We start from the raw sequence: 17,774 nt of genomic DNA on the forward strand, positions 1-17,774 counted from the left end.
GCTGATTCTTTTTTGTATGCTGGATTTTATTCCAGACTGTAACAATAATAACCACACTTGTTTTGTAACTAGTTTCAGCGTTCCCTTGAGATTTATGTAATTTCTACTCCCTAGCTCTTTGAAATACAGACAGCTGCCAAATCTATGTATTTTCCTAGAAGAATTAGTCAGAGACAGCAGACAGCAATACTTCTCTCAATCTTTTTTCAGTAGTTGTTGTGGTGGTTGCCTTGTAAAGACTGAGTTCAGAGTTTATTAGCAATTGGCTCTTTTGTGGTCCTAGTAACAGATAAATGAGAGAAGCCATGGCTCATTCAGTTCATATGCTATTTTCCTTTAACAAAAGCAAAAGGATTTTGTAGTTCCACTGTAGATTGGATGGATTGATTGTGTTCCTGTCTAGCAGAAAGAACATTCCATCTATCTTAAGAACATTTTTCTTGATATATTTCTATATATTTATCTAATGCCAGTGTCTGAAAAACAGGGTTATAAGTAGCAAAAAATAATCCAGGTATGAGGGCTTTTCTTCTGAGAGTTTGATCCTGGAAGGTGCTGAATAATTTGGAAGGTAACTATTTTGATTTTAGCCAGCATTATTACCAACATCTTTAATCTAAATGATTCACATATTTGTCTCGTTCATAAATGTATCTGCATTGCAAAGTTTGATCTTTCTTTCACACTTAACTGTGCTTAACTCTGATTACTCAGAATCTGCTCTTCTAACTGGATCTGTACAGGAACATGTTGTCCTTGTCCCCTTGGTAACAGTGCATCTCTGTATGGCAACAAGAGTTCATGGAAGTTGTAGCTCTTCATTTGTAATGGGAATTTGCAGAGACAGAAGGAACTCCCCTGTATGAGTCCAGTGATGGCAGGACTGGAGCCCCAAGGGCCATCTTTCTGGCCTGTAATGGACAGGGATGGACAGTGGAGTAAGGTTATAATAAAAGAGGAGATGGCCAATATCTGCTCCTGACCTACTGGGGCACCTTGGTCACATAATTTTTCTTTCAGTCTTTTAATATCTGTTACTCCAGGAGATGGGCAATTACATAATGTGACCTTTACAGAGCCACTGGGGAAAGAAGTCATTAGTACAGGAAAAATAGCCATTATTGTTCAAAACACCTGAGCAAAACCTCAGGAAAAAAAATTCCCTAAGGGCACACACATATACCTCTGGGATATGCCAACAACATTATTGATGTTATAGTAAGGATTTTAATATATACTGGCTTAATGTGAGCAGGTATTATTAAGGTAATAAACACATTAAAACATCTCAGCTGAAAGCTGAACTAATGCATAATATACTTTTAGTATATAAAAATCTGCATATGTATGCACCAGAGCATAATAAGGCAGCAGGATTTTGCCGACTTTAGAACCAGATACCTTGTCTAAAAAATAATTTTTCTAGAGCTTGTGGGTTTCATGGAACCAATTGTATCTTGGAATAGTACAAATAAATGCAGGGAAACCATCTCCTTTTTGTGGAGACAAAATATACACTAGAAAAAAAACTCTAGATAGAAATAAGAACTTACTAAAAAGTGGACACCCACAGAGGATGCCAAAGGCTCCATATGGTCTTTCAAATCACTATGTAGCACACAAGCATTCACTTTATATACGCATATGCTAATCTGAGCATCCTGATGCAGAATTTGGGTTTCTGACTAAAATTACCACACTTGCAAATCAAGCCCCTGATGGTAAACCTATCTAAAAAGTCTAGTTGAGTGTTATTTTAGGTTTACTTTAACTTTTATCTCACAGTTTTCATTGAAAATTGTTTTCTGATGGACATGCTGAGTTGTGATAGCAGACATCATTTTTGTTAGGAAGGGATTAGTGGGGATGGCACACAGAAATAAGTGAGAATATTTTGAAGATACATTAATGAAGCATACTTAAAATGTTAGATAGTTTATGCAACCATCCGGTTAATTCTTTAACAGCAATGTTCAAAGTAAGCAGCTTGTCACCCATTACCTCTTCTGTTAATCTACATGTAATTACAAACTACCTTTTTTTTTTTTTTTCTGTATAAACTTTCAGTGAATGGAGTTTTAAAGCTCTGTTTTTAAAACTTCCCAATCTGGAGAATACATCCATGTTTATCTTTTGTGGTATGGCAGGGTGCTCTAGCTACTGGATGTTAGCATGGAGTTCTGTTGTGAATGGTACTAGTGTTAATAATCACATGCATCATACAGTTGCAGGTAACTTGTCAAGGTACTCACTTTACAGAACTATTATTTTAAAAATTTGCATAGTACAGAATAGTGGATAAAGCTACAGGTCTACTCATATGAACTTCAGATGTTCAAAATTCAAAATAATGCCCATAAATATTTCTTGCTCATTTTATATCAAATTATGAAAAAAATTACAAGGATGGTTTTGAATTATGAAAGGAGGGCATAAATTCAGAAATAAACAATCTTGACATTCATGTAGTATGTTCTGTGTGTTATGTAACAAAAGTGATTTCCAGAGTTTTCTGGAATCTTTATGAAAAAGAAAGCTTAAAAATTGGGAAGGAAAAAAGTGTCAGAAGGGAAAGAAGGGAAAATGTCACTTTATAGCCTTCAGAAGTTTTTATCTAAAAACATGCCAGAGATCTTATTTTAGCTTCCTTCTTGCACTGAACTGCAGTTTTTCAGTGTGTGGGATGATAAGCTTTTTCACTGTGTGTGGGGAGGAAAGAAGAATTCAGGGTGTTGATTTATAAACTTACATGCTGTGCATGCCTCTCTTGCAGCAGTTTTAGACCCGTTTTTGATCCAGAAAGGAAAAGAGATTAAAACACCACTAATTTTTTTTTCAGGTCTTGATGCTCTCTCTTTTACTTTCCATGAGGTTTCCCAGTCAGGTCTATTTGTATATATAAGTATAAAAGTGGTAAGCCTCAATAACATGTCAGTCTTACCTTACTGTGTTTAGGACAAAACTAGCAAGTATTTTATCCATGAAAGGACTTACAGATCTCAACCTAGTATGAAAATTACAAGATTATGGATGGAAGACAAAGGTCTAATAGAACATAAATCTTAGAGAAATGCATATCATTATGTTTGAACTACAGTAAAAATTTAGACAGTCTAAAAGCCTTCCAGTCATACCCTATAGGGTGCTGCAGATAGACAGATACTCAGCACTCATGTATTCAGTAGAGATCCAGAAATACAAATGTGAAGGCCCCAAAGAATTTTTCAGACATTCACTTTATATCATGAAGTATAAGTCATAAAATTATAATCTTTATAGAGCTCTTACCAGCCAGTTTCTCACAAACACCCATTTGCCATTAGAAGAATTGAACACTAATGTTGTGACCTCTTTTTCAAAGAAACAATTAGAAAAACCTAATAGCTCTAGTTCTTTTTTGACATTTAACTAGAGAGCCACCCTTTTGTGCAGAACACACTGATTTACAACAGTTACTTACAGGTTTTCTAACATCTGGCAGGGTAGCCCACAGTGGAAAAACAATGGGCAACACGAGAAGATAGGTGACCTGCTTGCGTGGGGTTTCAGGCCAGGCCAAGCTGAGAGGCTGCTCCTCCTCATCCTCTTCACTCTGTAAGAAAAGCACCAGTGAGCAGATTATCAAAGTGAAAGAATGAAGTTAGGGATTCTTTCAAAAGAAATTGAAGGACTGCGTTGTGTTTCAGGGAGAACTATGGCATCTGAAAACATTGCATTAACACTACACCTACCTAACAACATTAGCCAGGACACACCAAAAAAGACTTTGGCCTGACTACAAGGTATCCCTGCAGCACAGGCTGCCTGAGGATGTCTATTTGTTGGCAATGTGGGGTGGTCCCTTGGGATGCACAGGGTGTCTCTGACAAGTGTTCCTATGACTCTGTCTTGGCACGTGGGCTAGTCTAGTCAGTGGTTAAGACTTGTCTGGGCCACGCAGACAAGAGATAGAGAACATGTGCAGAGATGTGCCAGTGTGTGCGCACAGACACACACGCACACATCTTTATGCGTGCATATAGAGGTATGCACATATCCAACTTCTTAAGCTTTTGCAAGTAACTTGAAACCTTACTATTAAATATCTATGCATACATGTATTGGTATATATGGTCTTCTCCACAGATAAGGTAAGATAAGGTAATTCAGGCACTGTGGAGCTCTAGTGCTAAGCTGATGGGGTAAGACTGGGCTCTGCCCATTCAAACTGTGAAAACAATAAGGATGGAGATGGCCCAACAAGGACAGGGGTGCCCCAGCTTTTCTGGGCCCCAGCACTGTTGCCAGGTTGTCCACATAAGGGAAGGGCTTCTCCTTGTGTCTGCTGTGTTCAGACCAGTCACAACTGGCAGTGTTCCTAACAGCTTGGTGCTAAAACTGAAGACACTCCTCTCCAATTTGTGTCACTGATTTTCATATCAGTCCCCAGTCTCCATTTATGTGCTGCCCACCTGTCATCCCTGTTATAGAGTAGGCATATAGGAACCTTCTCCTATGACAGCAAACATTTGGCTTCCACACACTTCTCTTTCCTTAGACTGCTTAAATGGAGCAAGTATAGTTATTTTCAGGTATGAAAATAACTTTTAAATTGTTACCATAGGTAGGTGATGTCTCCAGAACTAAACATAAATTGCAGAATCAGACAACTGAAAAAATGGCCTGAATAATACTTTCACATAGATGTATATAAGGCAACAGCTGTTGAAACTTGGAAAGATTTTTAGAGAGCATAATGAAAGCTAAAAAAGTCTGAAAAAGAGCACCCAGTGAAAACTGTTTGACCCAGTGAATCATATATCATGACTTCTTCAGACAGTGTTTTTGGGTTTTATTTTTGGCAAAAAAGATAATAAAATTAAGACATCTTCACAATATGCATATTATTCCTCCTGTAGATTTATAACTGGCTTCTTTTCAGTTATTGCCCTGTATTAAGATTGCTTGCATAAACCTTATGACAATGCTATATAAAGCAATCATTTAAACAGCAGTTGTTCTTTTCTAAGCAAAAGAGTTATTAATGAAATGTCACCATATGTTGATAATGTTAATAATATTCTATTTACTGCTAATTTTGAAGAACTGGTCTTGATTATTCCACTATTGTGAACTTCTGATTATTCAACTACCTGAACTGATCAGTACTTACACAAGCAAACTCAACTCTTAGCTTGGGATCTTTCACCATGAAGGTATCGCCTGACATCAATGGACTGGAAGCAAACTCCTATTTACCTCTTGACACACTGACAAGTTTCAGCTACTTTTGGGTTGTGTGTTAATGTTAACGGACGACAATATTTTGCTAACCCCTATACTTTGTGAAACTCCCAAGTTGCACATGGGAGTTTATTGTATGACAACAGTAAAGTGAAGATGTCATAACAGTTATGATAATTAAAAACATTTTAAAAATTTGTAGCACTCAGCACAGTACTTCAGAGGCTCCTGAGCAGCTTAAGAGGCTAACTTTTTCCTTTAGCTTTCAGCTCTTCACTGAAATGGACATATAATGCTTCATTGCTGGAAATCTACTGAAGCTTGACTTTAGAGGAACCATGCTGGAGGAGAAGTTTATGAGGCTACTTCGCAAACCCAAGTCCATTCATCTTCCATTCTGGTAGATGCTTTTGGGGTGGGAAAAATCAGCCTGAGACACAGGCTCAGCTTTGAAATATGATGACTGAGATAAAATTTGAGCACAAAAGGACCAATTGAAAGGTTGCCTAGGTAACTCTTTCTGAATGGCCACTGTGTAATTCAATCAGCCAACTTAGCTGGAATAAAGCTTTCTAAGTGACTGCTGCATAAACAGCATTGAGTAGCAAAGTACTTCCTGAATTGCCATCTTTAGCGATTAGCCATGATTAACAATTATATTTAATCAGAACAAAACTTTATGTTAGTCTGAGTTTGCATATGACCTTAAAAATATCTAGACAGTAATGCCTATGTTAGTTCATGCAATACTGTACCAGTACACACTCTAGCTCAACATTGGGCCTTATTCTATTTCATATCTGCATCAACACCTCTGGGTGTGCATGAGCACAGAGGCAACATGAGTGGGTGCAGCAAAGAACCATAAAGAATTGCTTTTGGAGATTGCCAGATGTCTCCTGAGAAACCTTAATCTATCTGTTCCAGATATTTTCTCCTTCCAGTTGTCTTACATCATCCCTTTCCCCAAGACAACTATCCCCAAAATACAAGGTCAAACACACAGTGCAGGCAAAACACTTTTTCTTGCTAGTTTAACTCCAGAATACATTACAGATGTTGCAGAATGGATATTCTTTTCCTATTTTGTAAATTGGATTTGGCATCTGATTTTCAATGCTGGCCTTCCAAAAATCAGTGGAAGTAATGAAGTTCAAAATATTTGTAGATCTAGCTTCCATGAATTTCAAAGCAATACTGAATTATCCAGTGATGCTGAAGAAAAGAATGAGAAATAATTTCAGCAGCTCTAAAACCACACAAATGAGAGTGTCATGCTGTGGACTAAGCGGCAGCGACAGAAAATGACTCAGCACAGATTTATGGCAGCGATTCCATGCACTGTCTGTGGCTCCAGCTGCGTACATACTGAATATGCACTATCACAGTTTATAGAAACTATTTCTGAAAATATAATTTTATTTCAGTCTCTTTCTACAGAAAAATCTGTGCTTGCAATGTTCAGTATGATTATATTCTGCAATGCTAAGAAGAAAAGGCAATTATAACATGATATATACCCAGGAATTCAACTGTGTAAACACATTGGATGGTACCATTTTAAGATACTTTCTGGTATCTGCCTTGACCTCCACATGCTCTAACAGAAACGAAGAATATTCCGCTCATTTTATGACATACCTGCCATTGCTGTGCAAATATCTCAGTTTCTTTAGGGTAGCTGAAGTGCTACTACCTACCCATCTCCACTCCGAAACTCATTCCTTGCTATGACTCAGCAGCTAATTAACTTCAACAATACTGGACTGGGTATAAGGGACAGCTGCATCACCTGATATGATGAACTCTGATGAGAACCCATTAAAAGAAATTGCCACCTTAAGTCAGAAAAAAAGCCAGTTTACACTAGTACCTTGCAATGGTCAGACATTGGCATTCAGAGACTAAGTATTGGAATATGGCACATTTTTTTATCTTCCACAAATTCATAGAAGCATAGCAATATTTAAGCTGGAAAAGACACTTTAGATCATCAAGTCCAACCATAAGCCTAACACTTCCAGCTCCATCACTAAATCATGTCTCCATGCACCATACCTACACATATTCTAAATATTTCCATGAATGATGACTTTTATGCTTGATAATTGATCCAATTCTTGATAACCCTTCACATGAAGAAATTTTTGTAATATCTGATCTAACCAACTCTGACACATCTTGAGGTAACTTCCTCTTGTCCTGTCACTTGCTACTTGGGACAAAAGGCTGACCCCTACCTGGCTACACCCTCCTGTCAGGCAGCTGTAGAGAGCAGTAAGGTCTCTGTTGAGACCTTTTCTCCAGGCTGAAACACCCACCTCCTTCAACTGCTTCCCACAGGACTTGTGTTCCAGACCCATCACCAGCTCCATTGTCCTTCTTGGACACACTCCAGCAATTCAATGTCTTTCTCGTAGTGATGGGCACAAAAGTGAACACAGGATTTGAGATGTGGCCTTACCAGTGCCAGGGGTATAGTGGAAAAATCACTGCTCTGGTCCTCCTGTGTTACGGTGAGCTCCTGGACACCCTTTTGTCCCCACTTTCCTAGGGCCTCTGTGGCTCTGATCATGATAACCCCTGGATCCTCCCCCCTGCCCCAATGGGGTTGGCGGGGAGCCAGGAGAGCCCACCCTGTCCAAAACCTATATAGACCCCTAAAACTTCCTGCTCTCTCTCTTTTGCCCCGCTCTCCATGGACACCACAGAACAAAGAGAGCTGTTCCAACTTCCCTGGGGTAAGGGCCTCTTTTGAATACTTTTCCCTCTCCTGGTATTTCCTCCGCTCACAGCCCCATATCTCTGAGCTGGTCGGATCCTAGAGGGGGCTGCGTGGAGGGGGGAAAACTATAGAAATTACACTCCTGGATGCACTATACAAGCCAGAATGCCACTGGACCTCTTGGCCACCTGGGCACACAGTTGGCATGTGATTAATTGCTGTAGGCCAGCACAGAATCACAGAACCATAGAATAGTCAGGGTTGTAAGTGACCTCTGGACAACTAAACTAAATGACCCGCAGGTCCTTTCCCGTCATGAAGCTTTTCATTCCCCAGCCTGTAGCATTGTTGCATGGGGTTGTTGTGACCCAATGGCAGCCCATAGCATTTGGCCTTACTGAACCTCATACCACTGGCCTTAGCCCATGCATCCAGCCTATCTGACCTCTCTGAAAAGCCTTCCTACCTTCCAGACGGTCAACACTCCAACCCAACTTGCGTCATCTGCAAAATGACAGGGTGTACTTGATCCCCTCATCCAAATTATCAATAAATACATTAAGCAGGACTAGCCCCAGTAGAGAGCCCTGGAGAATACCACCAGTGACTGACAGCTGGATTTACCTTCACTCACCACCACTCTTTGAGCTCTGCCATCCACTACTGAGTAGTGGAGAATTGCCATCACGCAGTCCACCCATTCACACCATGGAAAACTATGTGGGAAACGGTGTCAAATGTTTTACTAAGGTCCAGGTAGACAACATCCACAGCCTTTCCCACATTTACTACATGAGTCAGTTTGCCATAGAAGGAGATCAGATTGATCAAGCAAGACCTGTGTTTGACAAACCCAGGCTGGCGGGGTACGACCCATTTGATGGGGGGGGTCACACATGCTGTGTGATGGCACTCAGGGTGATCTGCTTCATGACCATCCCTGGCACTGAGGTCAGACTGATAGGCCTGTAGTTCTCTAGATCCACCTTCCTACCCTTCCTGTAGCTGGGCATCACATTTTCCAGCTCCGGTCCACTAGGACCTCCCTAGGACTGCTGGTAAATGATGCAAAGTGGCCTGCAAGCACTTCCATCAGCATCCTCAGTGCTCTTGAGTGGATCCCATCCAGCCTCAGAGATTTGTGTGTGTTAAGCAGTACAGCAAGTGACTGACCACTTCCCCATTGATTATGGGGGCTTCATTCTACTCCCCATCCTTGTCTTCCAGCCCAGGGGTCTGATTGACCCTGACTACAGACAATCTTGCTGTTAAAGAATAAGGCAAAAAAAGGCATTCCATACCTCTGCTTTCCCCTTATTCCTTGTTGCAACGTTTCCTGTTGTATCCAAGAAAGGATGGAGATTGTCCTTAACCTTCGTTCTGTTGCTGATGTCTTTCTAGAACACCTTTTATTTCCAGTAACACCTTTCATTGTCTTTAACTGCAGAAGCCAAATTAAGTTCTAGGTGGCCTTTGGCCCATCTAATTTTGTCCCTGCACTACCTCACAATATCCTGTAGTCCTCCCGAGCTGCCTGTGCCTTCTTCCAAAGGTAAAAACCTCTCCTTTTCCTCCTGAATTCAGCCTAAGCTCTGTTCAGCCAGGCCAGTCTTCTTCCCAGACAGATTCTCTTTCAGCATATAAGTGCTTCTGCACTTTTAAGATTGTTTTCTCAAACAATGTTCAGCCTTCCTGCACTTCCTTGTCCCCTTGGGACCACATCCCAAGGAACGCTATTAGCCACTTTCAGGGGCCTAAGTCTGCCCCCTGAAAGTCCCAGATAGTTCTGGCAGTTCTGTGATCCCTTCCCTACAGCTCTGAGAATAGAAAGAAGCTCTCCTTTAGTGGCCTCTGTGCCCAAGATGGTCTCTGACCACCACATCTCCCACTAAACCTCTGTTCACAAGCAGCAGGTTCAGCTGGGCACCTTCTGTGGCTACCTTCCTCATCCATTGTGAGTGAAGTTTCAAGGCATGTTTCACACAGTTCAGAAACCTCCTGGCTGCTCCCTTTCTGCTATGTTGCATTTCCAGCAGACAACCTGAATGTTGAAGTGTCCCAGAAGAAAAAGGTCCAGCAATTTTAAGATTTCCTCCACTGCTTATAGCATATCTTTTCTTCCTCTTTGAACTGGTTGGATGGTATATCTATCTCTCACCAAGATATTGATTTTGTTTTTTACCCATAATTACTCAACCCTTCTATCACCATCATCAAGTTCTAGAAAGTCAAACAATCCATAACATACAGGGCTACCACACCACCTCTCCTTCTTTGCCTATCCCTTCTAAAGAGTTTATAACCATCTATTGCATTACTCCAGTTATGTAAGTAATACCACCATGTTTATGTTACTGCAATTACATCATAGTTTTCCATTTGCTCAATGGCCTCCAGTCCCTCCTGTTTATTGTGCATGCTGCATGCATTGGTGTGGAGGCACTTCAGCTGGGCTATCAGTCCTGTCATATATTGGGTGGGGAGGAGCCTTAAATACCATGTGACTCTTCTCAGGTGCTTCTGTTGTTTCTAATGGATTGATGATGATTAGGTCTTTGAAGCTGTATATGGATCTTGACCTACTACCTCCACTGAGATGGTGAAGGTGTTATGTGAAGTAGTACTGGGACATTTCAAATGTGCTTTGGTGTACTCCACACATGACAGAGCAGACTGAAGGACCGCAATAGCACACTGCTCCTCAAACATTGATGCACCACTCCTAGGCTTATCTCTAGCATGCCTAGTTTCATCCCTTTCTTCTTTCAAATCTAGTTTAAGGGTCTTTCACTAAGCCTTGCTAACCCTTTGCCCCTTTGAGACAGGCGTACCCTGTCTGTCATCAGCAGGCCCAGACTTGTTTAAGCCAAGCCATGATAAAACACCCTAAAATTCTGCTGGTGACACTACTCTTGGAGAAAGTTATTGACCTTCTGAGTTCCTTCTATTTTCTTCCAGCATCATGTCCTGCAACTGGAAGAATACAGAATTACATACTTGTGCCCCTCATCCCTTAACCAGTCATTAAAAATCTAGGGTAGCTGCATTATATCTTCACATATAATAGTCATTACTGTGTTTCTATGAAATCCTTACTAATTCTGTTGTAATTCTTTTTACTCTTTATGCATAGGATCCTCATTTCTTCTTGCTGATGTTTGAGGCTCTTTTTGTTACAGGGACATCTGAAGTACTGAATATCAAATGCATACAAATGCCTAGATGGGATAATTGTGGTACCCTGGCATATATTTTATTGTTGTTGTTATTATTATTAATGACAATAAGGAAATTAATCCTCTGTTAGGAAAATGCCCTCTTTGCATCTTAAGAAATGAGATTAGAAGTGTTATTCTGCTTGGTGTTCTCTTTCATACATTCGTAACAAATACTCTTTTAAACCAATCTACATACATTCAAAACTCTATTCTTGCTACTTCATCTCTTCTTTTATTTAAATCATTACAAACAATTAAAAGGGTACAAAATCTATGGATGTTCCATATTCCACAGTTCTTTATGCAAGAGTATCTATCAAATGCTTATCTGTAATTCCAGGGAAGAAAGCACTTATTGGTTTCCTCAAGACCGTTTTAGAAACATGAGGTGATGTGTGTTGGAAGGGACCTTAAAGATCACCTAGCTCCAGTCCCCTGCCATGGACAGAGACATTTCCACTAGACCAGATTTCTCAAAGCCCCACCCATCCTGGCCTTGACCACTTCCACAGCTCCAGCTGGGGCATTCACAACTTCTCTGAGCAACCTGTTCCAGCACCTCACTATCCTCACAGTAAACAATTTCTTCTTATTATCTAATCCAAACCTATCCAATTTTCCCAGTACAATTTTTCCAACCAGAGGAAATTATGATATGTTCATTTTATGTAAACAATGCAAGCATATGGTGACTTTTCATCCACAATTATTTTGTTTATAAAAAACAGCTTATAGCAAACTCCATCTGCCAAAGTCACAAGTAGTCCTTCTAGCAAACATCACAAAATCCCTGTCTCAATAGAGGCTTACAGTCATATTACATTAGGAAAAACAGTTTATTTTCTGGCACAACATGAAACAGAATTTTATACTTTTTTCCCACACATTAGGAGAAAATGGAAAACAAGTACAAAGAACCACCTCAAACTTACCAGAAATACCGAATCTGCCACTGTTCACCAACTACTCATATTGTGTAACAGCTATAAATATGAACTATAAATACCATATTCTGAGGATTAATCTTAGTCCACCTAAGACGGAGAGCTAAGCTATAAATTCTCATGCTTGTACATTTCTTGTGCATTCTGACCGCTGATACGATTAATCAATAAACAATTGGCATGAGGGCTCCAGAAGAAAGGAAACTTAAGACAGGAATTATGCACATTTCCATTTGCTTATGCTACAGTACCACCTTTGCTTATGCTATTGTACCACCTATAAAGAGGCAACTCCTTTGCTGCAAAGGACTGCTCAGGTCTTCTTTTGTTTTGGGGTGGGTTTTTGTTTGTTTGTTAGATTGTTTTCGTGGTTTATTTTTTGGAAATGAGTTCTGTACAACCCAAATTTTCACAATGAGTAAGTCAAGAAAAAGAGATGTAATTGTGATCTCAAATGTACTCTGTCCCAGAGGTGTATAGTGATTTTCAAAATCAAGGTTTATTTTTTTTCTTTAGAAGGGCACATCTCACATTAATCTATTTTACTAGAATGGCAGAGAATGTAGACAATACTCTATGAACAGCCTCAAGTCTCTGCCTTCTCCTTATCTGTAAGCCACATCACTCATTTATCTTCTTGTCATTTAAAGAAAAAAAAGTGAAACAACGTGAGAGAGTAAGCTAGTACAAGAGTATGCAATTTCTGTAGGGTGACTAAGAAAGCAACATCTTTCCTTACAAATTCTTGAATAAAATTCAAGCAGGCAATAATATTAAATCCATTAGCTTTCAGAATGCATTCTGTATATGTGGATACTCTTCTTAGGATGGCTAATTTGTGCTAATCCTTGCTGCACCATCACTGAAAAGAGATGAAAAGAGCTATTCTTAGAGTGGGCCCTACAGGAAGGAGTAAGGTCAGGTAAGTCTTTGGTTCAGATTCTCCTCTTGCTGCTTGTGTCCTCTTATTTCTGCACTTGCAGAAATAGGTAAAATTACAGCTCCCAAAACTTTTATGCTAGTTTTTATGCTGTGTTATAGCTCTCTTTAGGGAATTTGAGAAGAAATTCTCAGAATGTAACACACAAAACTGCAGTCAGTTCACCTGGAGAAATAACAGCTATGGTATCATGGAGATACTTCTAAAGAATAAGACTTCATCCTCATGCCATTTTTAACAGTCCTAATTTTTAAGTAAGTCAAACTGGTATACAGCAGCAAAAAATGTGGAGCAGGCAACTAAGTAGAATTGTGAAAATAAAGATCAACTCCATTTGATCGCAGCACCTTCTCTTTAAGTTACAATGAACAAACGAAATGCAGACATTTACTTTAGTCCAAGTGTGGCAGCTGAAAAAGTATTTGGGATTTGGAAAATAACCTTTTCATGATGAATCAAACGACTTCCAGGGATGCTGGAATATATCACAGCCTTACAACAAAGGCTGCTCTAATCTTCTCTACGCTCTCTCTCTATGAAATAGTAAAGTTTAACATAGCTCAGATTCATACCGTAAGACAAAGAATGCAGTGCTACTCACATTCTCACCAAGCTAATTTGATGTGAATGGAATGAGTATTCCAGGGCAGGGGGGATATGTCCCAGTCAATGCTCTGTCCTGAAATGGTGCTGCTGCTCTTCAGTGGGGAAGGCAAAACATGCTTTGCCAGACTCTTGCTCAGGTAAGCAGATTAAATCCAATGGAAGCAATTAAGCTTTTGCACCACTCTCCTGTGACATAAAAATTGCCTTGTATTTTCATGGAAAACTTATCTCAGTCATGGTTGGCATGTAAATACTTTCCAGCAGGGTTTCCACGGAAACAGGAAAACCCATGCGCGTGTGTACGTGTGTATGTATGTATGTGCGTGCATGTGTGCGTGCATGTGTGGGTGGGAGGAAAAGGTGTTCAGATTGGAAACTATTTTTAGGTAAGCCACAGGTTAAAACAGCTACCAAATGCTAGTTAAGAAGATGTCAGGGGGTGGAAGTGAACTTCTCAGAAGGATCACATTCTGAAGGGCACTTTATAAAACATCTAATGAGCTAATAAGTGTCCTTTTAGTCTTCTTTCATTTTCTTGTGCATGCTTGGTACCACTCTGTGAAGTGTTATATAACAGAATCTTCTCCTCTGTGGCAACCTGCTAAAGGTTAAGAGACAGACTGCTGTAAGTAGAACAAAATCCCCAAGGAAGATGCAATATCCAGGAGAAAGGAAGGCAATTTCTAACTTCAAATAAAGCAGTAATGTCTTACAGATGGTATGGTGGGAGCAGGTATTGCTCCTTCCTGCTCTGGCTAAAAAGTAGGAAAGAGACCACAGCCATCTGTCCTTAGCTGATGATCCCAGTTTTATCAAAGAGTAGGATATCAGCTGCTACTTATAGTAAAGTGGGGCGACAAGAGTCTCACTATCAGACACAAATATTGCTGGGTACATTTTCTGGACACCCTTTCTGAATTTCTGCAAGCAGCATTGAGAGAGTTTTTCTTGTTGCTCAAGGGCTTGAGCTAGAAAGAGAACAGTTGAATTTCCCCGAAGGACAGTGGAGTAAGAAAAATTGAATTAAAGTCCTAGGAAAAAGGGAAAGGGAAGAGCAAGACAGTGGACTTTGGAAGAGAGAAATGAAGAAATTAAAAACAAAAAAAAAAAACAAAACAAAAAAATCCCAAATAAATTAGGTGAAGTCCACATAGTCATGACACCTTTCAGGAGTCATTAACTTGACAGTGACCTGGCATCTGTCTTATGTGGCGTTTCACCTCTGTGTAAGCCTTTCCTTCTTTCTTGAAAGAGAAGGAAAGGAGGAAAGAAAAATTATTTGGGAAAAAATATAAAGAGGTTCCTTAAAAGCCCCTAAAGAAACCATGAGGTAAGTGGAAAACTAAATCATGGCAATTGGGAGTATTATTCTTTTAAAAAATTATTTTACAAGTATACGAAAATTAAAATACAATATGAAAGCTGTTTTTTTTCCTGTGCAGTCTTAGCCTGAGACCATCTTTTTTTCACAAGGGTCTTTTTCTCAACATTGTAATTTTAAAATAATAGGGAATTTATATGTTAAATGGATTTTTGTGCATATTCGGATTTTAATAGAGGAACATAGAAAATTTAGTGTACTTATTTTCAGACAATTCTAACTCCAATGTAGAGATTGATATTCTAAAATTCTTGTGTCCATGGATTTAGACCCAGACACTATAATCTACATCAGTGAAAAATAAGAAAAACTCAGAAATATGCTTGTTTTGCAAGAGGGGAAGCATGAAGACCATAGTGGAACTTGACAATGGAGGAGAAAGAACTAGATGCCTGTGCAGGTCTTCTGTATCATCATGGCAAACATGCTTCACAATGACCTGCTACGTGACTAGAGCAATTTCACATCCTGCGGTTTTCAGGACAGCATTTTTTTCCCCTAAAGGCATACTTGAAGCTTTGTCAGTCCAGACTGACAGTGTCTCTAGTTTTCTCAGTTCTAAATTATTATTACCACAACAGGGTGGCACTAACAGTTTTTTTTTTAAGGGATTTTTCTATGCAACGCTTACAGATCGCAAAACCTTATCCTTAGACTATACAAATTGAAAACCAGAGAGAAGCAATTTTATATTGTCTTTCCAAATTCTCACACTACAGAAATTTCTTTTCCATCAAAGTAAGGAAAAACAATCTAAATTTCAAGCAATTTGATTAATTTGATTGAATTCTACTTAGAAACAGAAGCAAATGGTATCAATACAATGGAGCACACTTGGTTACAAAAAGATCAAAATTCAAGACCATTTGTAGGTCAAGTTTTCAAAAGCTAAAAAAAAAGGCTTACGAGGGCAATGACCAAGTTCCCTTCTTCAAATTTTAATATGCATCAATGGAAAGGGTCACAGAAATATTGTGAGTGGCCTTCTGTTGTTGCCTGCAAATTTTGTTGTCTTCTATAAATGGAGAGTAATCTTATTAGTAACCTTATCTCAATATACAGAGCAGAAGGAAACTCAATCACCCAGTGTTATCTTCAGAGTGATGGTAGAGTTTGGAAAGGCGATTAAGGAAGCCATGCACAAAAGCCAGGCAATACATTAAGGAGAGCCTCTAGTACACTACAGAGCTGGCAGAGACCCTGACAGTGAAGTAGGGTCCTAAGTATTATGGAAGCCTATTTACTTGTTCCATGGATGAGTAAATTATTTGTATTACAGCTTCTCAAAAATTCCAGTATGTACTTTTAAATTATAAAATATGTTTCAGCAATACTAAAGCAGCCTAAGAAAGCTGCCAGGTTACCGCTGGAAGAAGACAAAATTGGAAAGGCCACTGGGGAGGAATCCAGCATGGACCATCTCAAAATGCTGTTAGGAGACTGCTAGGTTTTATTTTGACAGCAGATAAATCCTTTCATTTAGATTGATTGAGCTAAATCTGCAGACTCATTCCTCCACCAGTTACAAACTGCCCTGCTTTGTTCTATTATGCCATTTGGATAAGGATAAATAATGTATCCCACATCTAATACATTAGAATCACTGTTCAGAATGTCCTAATACTTGCTGAAATTAACATAAAAGTTCCAGAGCTTGCATCACTGCAAATTTAAACTGTCTAAAGGGAGCTGAAAGGAATTGCACATTGTTGAGTAATGTACTCTTGCAATAATTTTCCCTTCTTCCCTGCAGTGGCTTGAAATTGAAACCATTATCTCAAATGATAAAGCTCCTTGACCTTGCAGATTTCTGAACAAGCCAAGGAAATGTTTTATTACAATGTAAATTAAAAGCATGTGAACTTGCTGTGATACGGGATTGCTTTTTCTTCATTGTTTTCACTGAATATACTCAGTAGGAAAAAATATTATGAAGCAAGATAACAGAAGGCAGTATACAGAAGTTTGTGTACTGGTCCTCTTTCATAATGAATTTTGATTATTTCATGATGCACATCATGACAGGTTCTCTTAAGAGAACAGGCTTTGTGCAATGTGACAAGCAATTTCTATTAGCTATATTTATGGCTTCAAACTTCTTATCTGTACAGTAAAAATACATTTCCCAAAAGAATAGATTCTAGACTCCAACCTTACCTTACACTAAAGGGCAGGAACAGAAGGTAAGATCTTTTACATATGGCAAACTATGCACTGGGTTCAGCTGTAAATGAAAACTAAATATTATGTAGAGAGTTCATACTGTCAGCTTCTTTCTATTAAGATGTTTACTCTCAGTGAAAAGCACATTCAAATATGCAATATATTTGCTAACACAAGAATAAAAAGAAGAATAAAAAAGTCTTTAACCTCTTCAACATTATGGGCGATTCCATTCTGCACTGGTCCTGAATCACTCGGTGGTGTTACTGCAACTTCCACTTTTGCACCTTTCTCTGTGGCATCATCCATAGATAAGAGAGGGAAAACAACAGATAGAATATTAAATTACAAATATATTAGTGAAATAGCTGTTATATATTAAGTCTGAGAAAACTAAAGTTGAGCCAACATATGTGTTAAAAGAGAAAGAAAAAAAATTGTCTAGTACACATTTTCAATAAAAATCTTATAAGCAGTGAGTTAGCATTTTGATAAATATTTAGGTTCATTGCAATATTTAGTGCTCTTTGTTTATGCTAAATGCATGGAGCCTAATATTTTAGGTAAAAAGTGA

The 17,774-nt window shown here is 39.0% G+C and overlaps 1 protein-coding gene across 4 annotated transcripts in view; it reads right to left on the bottom strand.

Annotated features, from left to right (window-relative positions):
- Positions 1-17,774, bottom strand: part of SLC24A2 (solute carrier family 24 member 2) — a 112,499-nt gene that overhangs the window by 12,624 nt on the left and 82,101 nt on the right. For all 4 annotated transcript variants that reach the window (XM_012577743.5, XM_012577744.5, XM_002191994.7 and 1 more), the window contains 2 exons: positions 17,408-17,493; positions 3,461-3,592 (listed from right to left, as the gene is read on the bottom strand). In XM_012577743.5, coding sequence (XP_012433197.2) covers positions 3,461-3,592; positions 17,408-17,493 — 218 coding nt within the window. The remainder of the gene's footprint in view (positions 1-3,460; positions 3,593-17,407; positions 17,494-17,774) is intronic.

The sequence above is a fragment of the Taeniopygia guttata genome, chromosome Z, assembly GCF_048771995.1.
Source record: "Taeniopygia guttata chromosome Z, bTaeGut7.mat, whole genome shotgun sequence".
NCBI classification, from domain to species: Eukaryota; Metazoa; Chordata; class Aves; order Passeriformes; family Estrildidae; genus Taeniopygia; species Taeniopygia guttata.